The sequence below is a fragment of the Berghia stephanieae genome, chromosome 2 (assembly GCF_034508935.2).
Source record: "Berghia stephanieae isolate SIO BIC M18660-M18661 chromosome 2, UCSD_Bste_1.3, whole genome shotgun sequence".
Taxonomy (NCBI): domain Eukaryota; kingdom Metazoa; phylum Mollusca; class Gastropoda; order Nudibranchia; family Aeolidiidae; genus Berghia; species Berghia stephanieae.
Genome location: NC_088361.1, coordinates 41,823,596 through 41,826,095, shown reverse-complemented (window position 1 = coordinate 41,826,095; position 2,500 = coordinate 41,823,596). Strand labels below are relative to the sequence as shown.

Genomic DNA, 2,500 nt, shown 5'->3' with positions numbered 1-2,500 from the left:
AGTAGTAGTAGTAGTAGTAGTAATTAGTTATATATATATATATATATATATATATATATATATACATATATATATACGTGTGTGTGTATGTTTGTGTGTGTGTGTGTGCGTGTGTGTATGTGTATACATAATCACTTATATATCTTTATTTACGATAAAGCAACATAATATTTGTTTTTTATTTCAGGCTGCCCATACCCTGGCTATTATACTGTGCAGTGAATGGGGGAGACGGTTATCAAGTAAGCAGCAAGGGTTTGCTGTGCTCTATCTTTCTCCTCTTCGTCATGCTCATCGCTGTCATCGTGTGTATTGCTGTGTCTGGCTGGAAGATGAGCAAAATTCTTGGAGTCGCCATGATGGTTCTCTACCTTATCTTCGTGACCTTATCCGTCTTGCTTGAATATGAGAAGATAAAATGTCCAGTTACGTAGCTGCTCGTTTTCAATTTTTCAAACCAGTGACGTGACTGATCTTGTTTCTTTTTACACCTAACATACCACTCGCCATCATTTGACTCCATTAAATGCTGGAATTCCGATACAGTGATTTATCAAAAGACTGGAATGTTTATTATTGTCCCAACCATTACAGAATGCAGCCATAACAACAAGCACTTCATAACATCGTGTGATCCGTGACAAAAAAACATCCATAAAACGTCCAGTAGATCTCAGATATCGACACTGTTGTTTTAAGTATTATGGTGAAAGAAACCCGATTTTGACGATTGTAATTCTGCATTATTCACGTAAGACACACCATCCATTTAGGCTGGAAAACTTTTGCTTCAGGTGTCGATCTTTGAAGTATCAGGTTTGAAAAAAAATTCGAGGTCATTTTAATCGATCGATTTTTGATGTGAAAGTTTTCTGACCAATAGGAAAAATAATGTGTTATTTTCAAAATACGGAAGAGTTGTGTATGTTACAGTGAGCAATAAGTAATTCATACAAGAACAATCGACCGGTTACTAGATGTGTCAGATTATCTGATCGATGACGTTCAATTTTCTTACAGTTGAAAAACTGGGTAGAAGCACTTGTGCAAGTTAAAAGTCTGAAACTATGAGTACGATACAATGCCAGAAAGAGCAGAAATACAAGAAGAGAAGAAGAAAATCACAGTAAACATCAACTTTCTTTCACTTGTTGAAACGTTTGTCACTTTCATTTAATGAAACAAATACACTACTGCGGTTTTTATTTGGCGGTACAACTCAACAGAGAACAACTTATTACCTGATGTAAACTCTTCCGGAACGATATTGAACTTATAAAATTTATCTGTCATCTTATTGAAATGTGTCATCGCTGGTCTATGATAACATCAAAAGCTTGGATATACTTCGATGATGTACTTGGAGTGTTAAACACCATGTTGGAGTAAGATCGTTTACAATGTGATGCTCTTGTTTTTTATAATCAGATCGGGTGTCTTTTTATGTATAGATCTTCTTCCTTGTCAGATTAGTTTACTGAATATTTTCATAATATATATATATATAAACCATATCAGTGCAGTAGCTACATTCCATTTGAATATTGTCAGATTTCCGGAAAGATGGTTTGGTTATTGTTTATCTTGATGGGTCAACTGTGTAAGCATAATGCTTCCTCTATTTTGACATGACTAAGATTTCAATATCATGAAAACATTAAACAATCGAACAAATATTTATGCAAAAATAAATCATGAGAAAACATAAGCTTTTAAGATTATAAAATTTAAAGATGGAATCCAAACTGAAATGATTTCATATAAAACTGTTTCAAAAACCTCAGGTTTCTTAGTCAATAAAATTGAAATCTCAAAGCGATATTGGAAAAGTAATATTTTTATAACATGTCTTGATAAGTGCTTTCATTTCTTGAAATAAAAAGTGTAGATATATAAACATTCCATAACAAACAGCTTGACTTTTGATAATGAATATCAAAATAGAGTAAACAAATCTGTGCTTACTGCTAAAAAGTACAAGATGAGGTATCGTTGTGACGATGGTAATTCGAATCCGATCATTTTACGAGCAAGTGACAAATCATCATAAAATATACGATATATGACTCGTGTAGCATCCACCAAGAGGGACAACCGGATTGGACCCTTTTTATACAACGCACAGAATATCTTGACGTCAACATATACAATGTATCGATTTTATATTTTAAGTTTTGAAAAATGGGTTGTTGTGATCATCATCTTCTTCATTATTATTATTATTATTATTATTATTATTATTATTATTATTATTATTATTATTATTATTATTATTATCATTATTATTATTTTTATTATTGTTATTATTATTATCATTGATATTGTTACTGTTATTATTAATTTAGTGTATCATCAATTATCAATAAATCTTTTATTGATTAATTTATTCATTTACCTATTTATCTAAATGTTTATCAAGAAAGAAAATGTCAAATTTGTTTTCAAGTAGATGGATCTTTCAATAAAAGAATGTGATAAATCATTGTTGTTATAAACGTTC

General features: G+C 31.1%; 1 protein-coding gene across 1 annotated transcript in view; it reads left to right on the top strand.

Annotated features, from left to right (window-relative positions):
- LOC144964902 (sodium/potassium/calcium exchanger 2-like) overlaps nucleotides 1–1,692 on the top strand; it is a 79,106-nt gene extending 77,414 nt beyond the window's left edge. Inside the window, exon 9 of the mRNA XM_078899638.1 lies at nucleotides 188–1,692. Within this exon, the coding sequence (XP_078755764.1) occupies nucleotides 188–434 (247 nt within the window). The 3' untranslated portion in view covers nucleotides 435–1,692. The remainder of the gene's footprint in view (nucleotides 1–187) is intronic.
- Nucleotides 1,693–2,500: the final 808 nt, after the last annotated feature.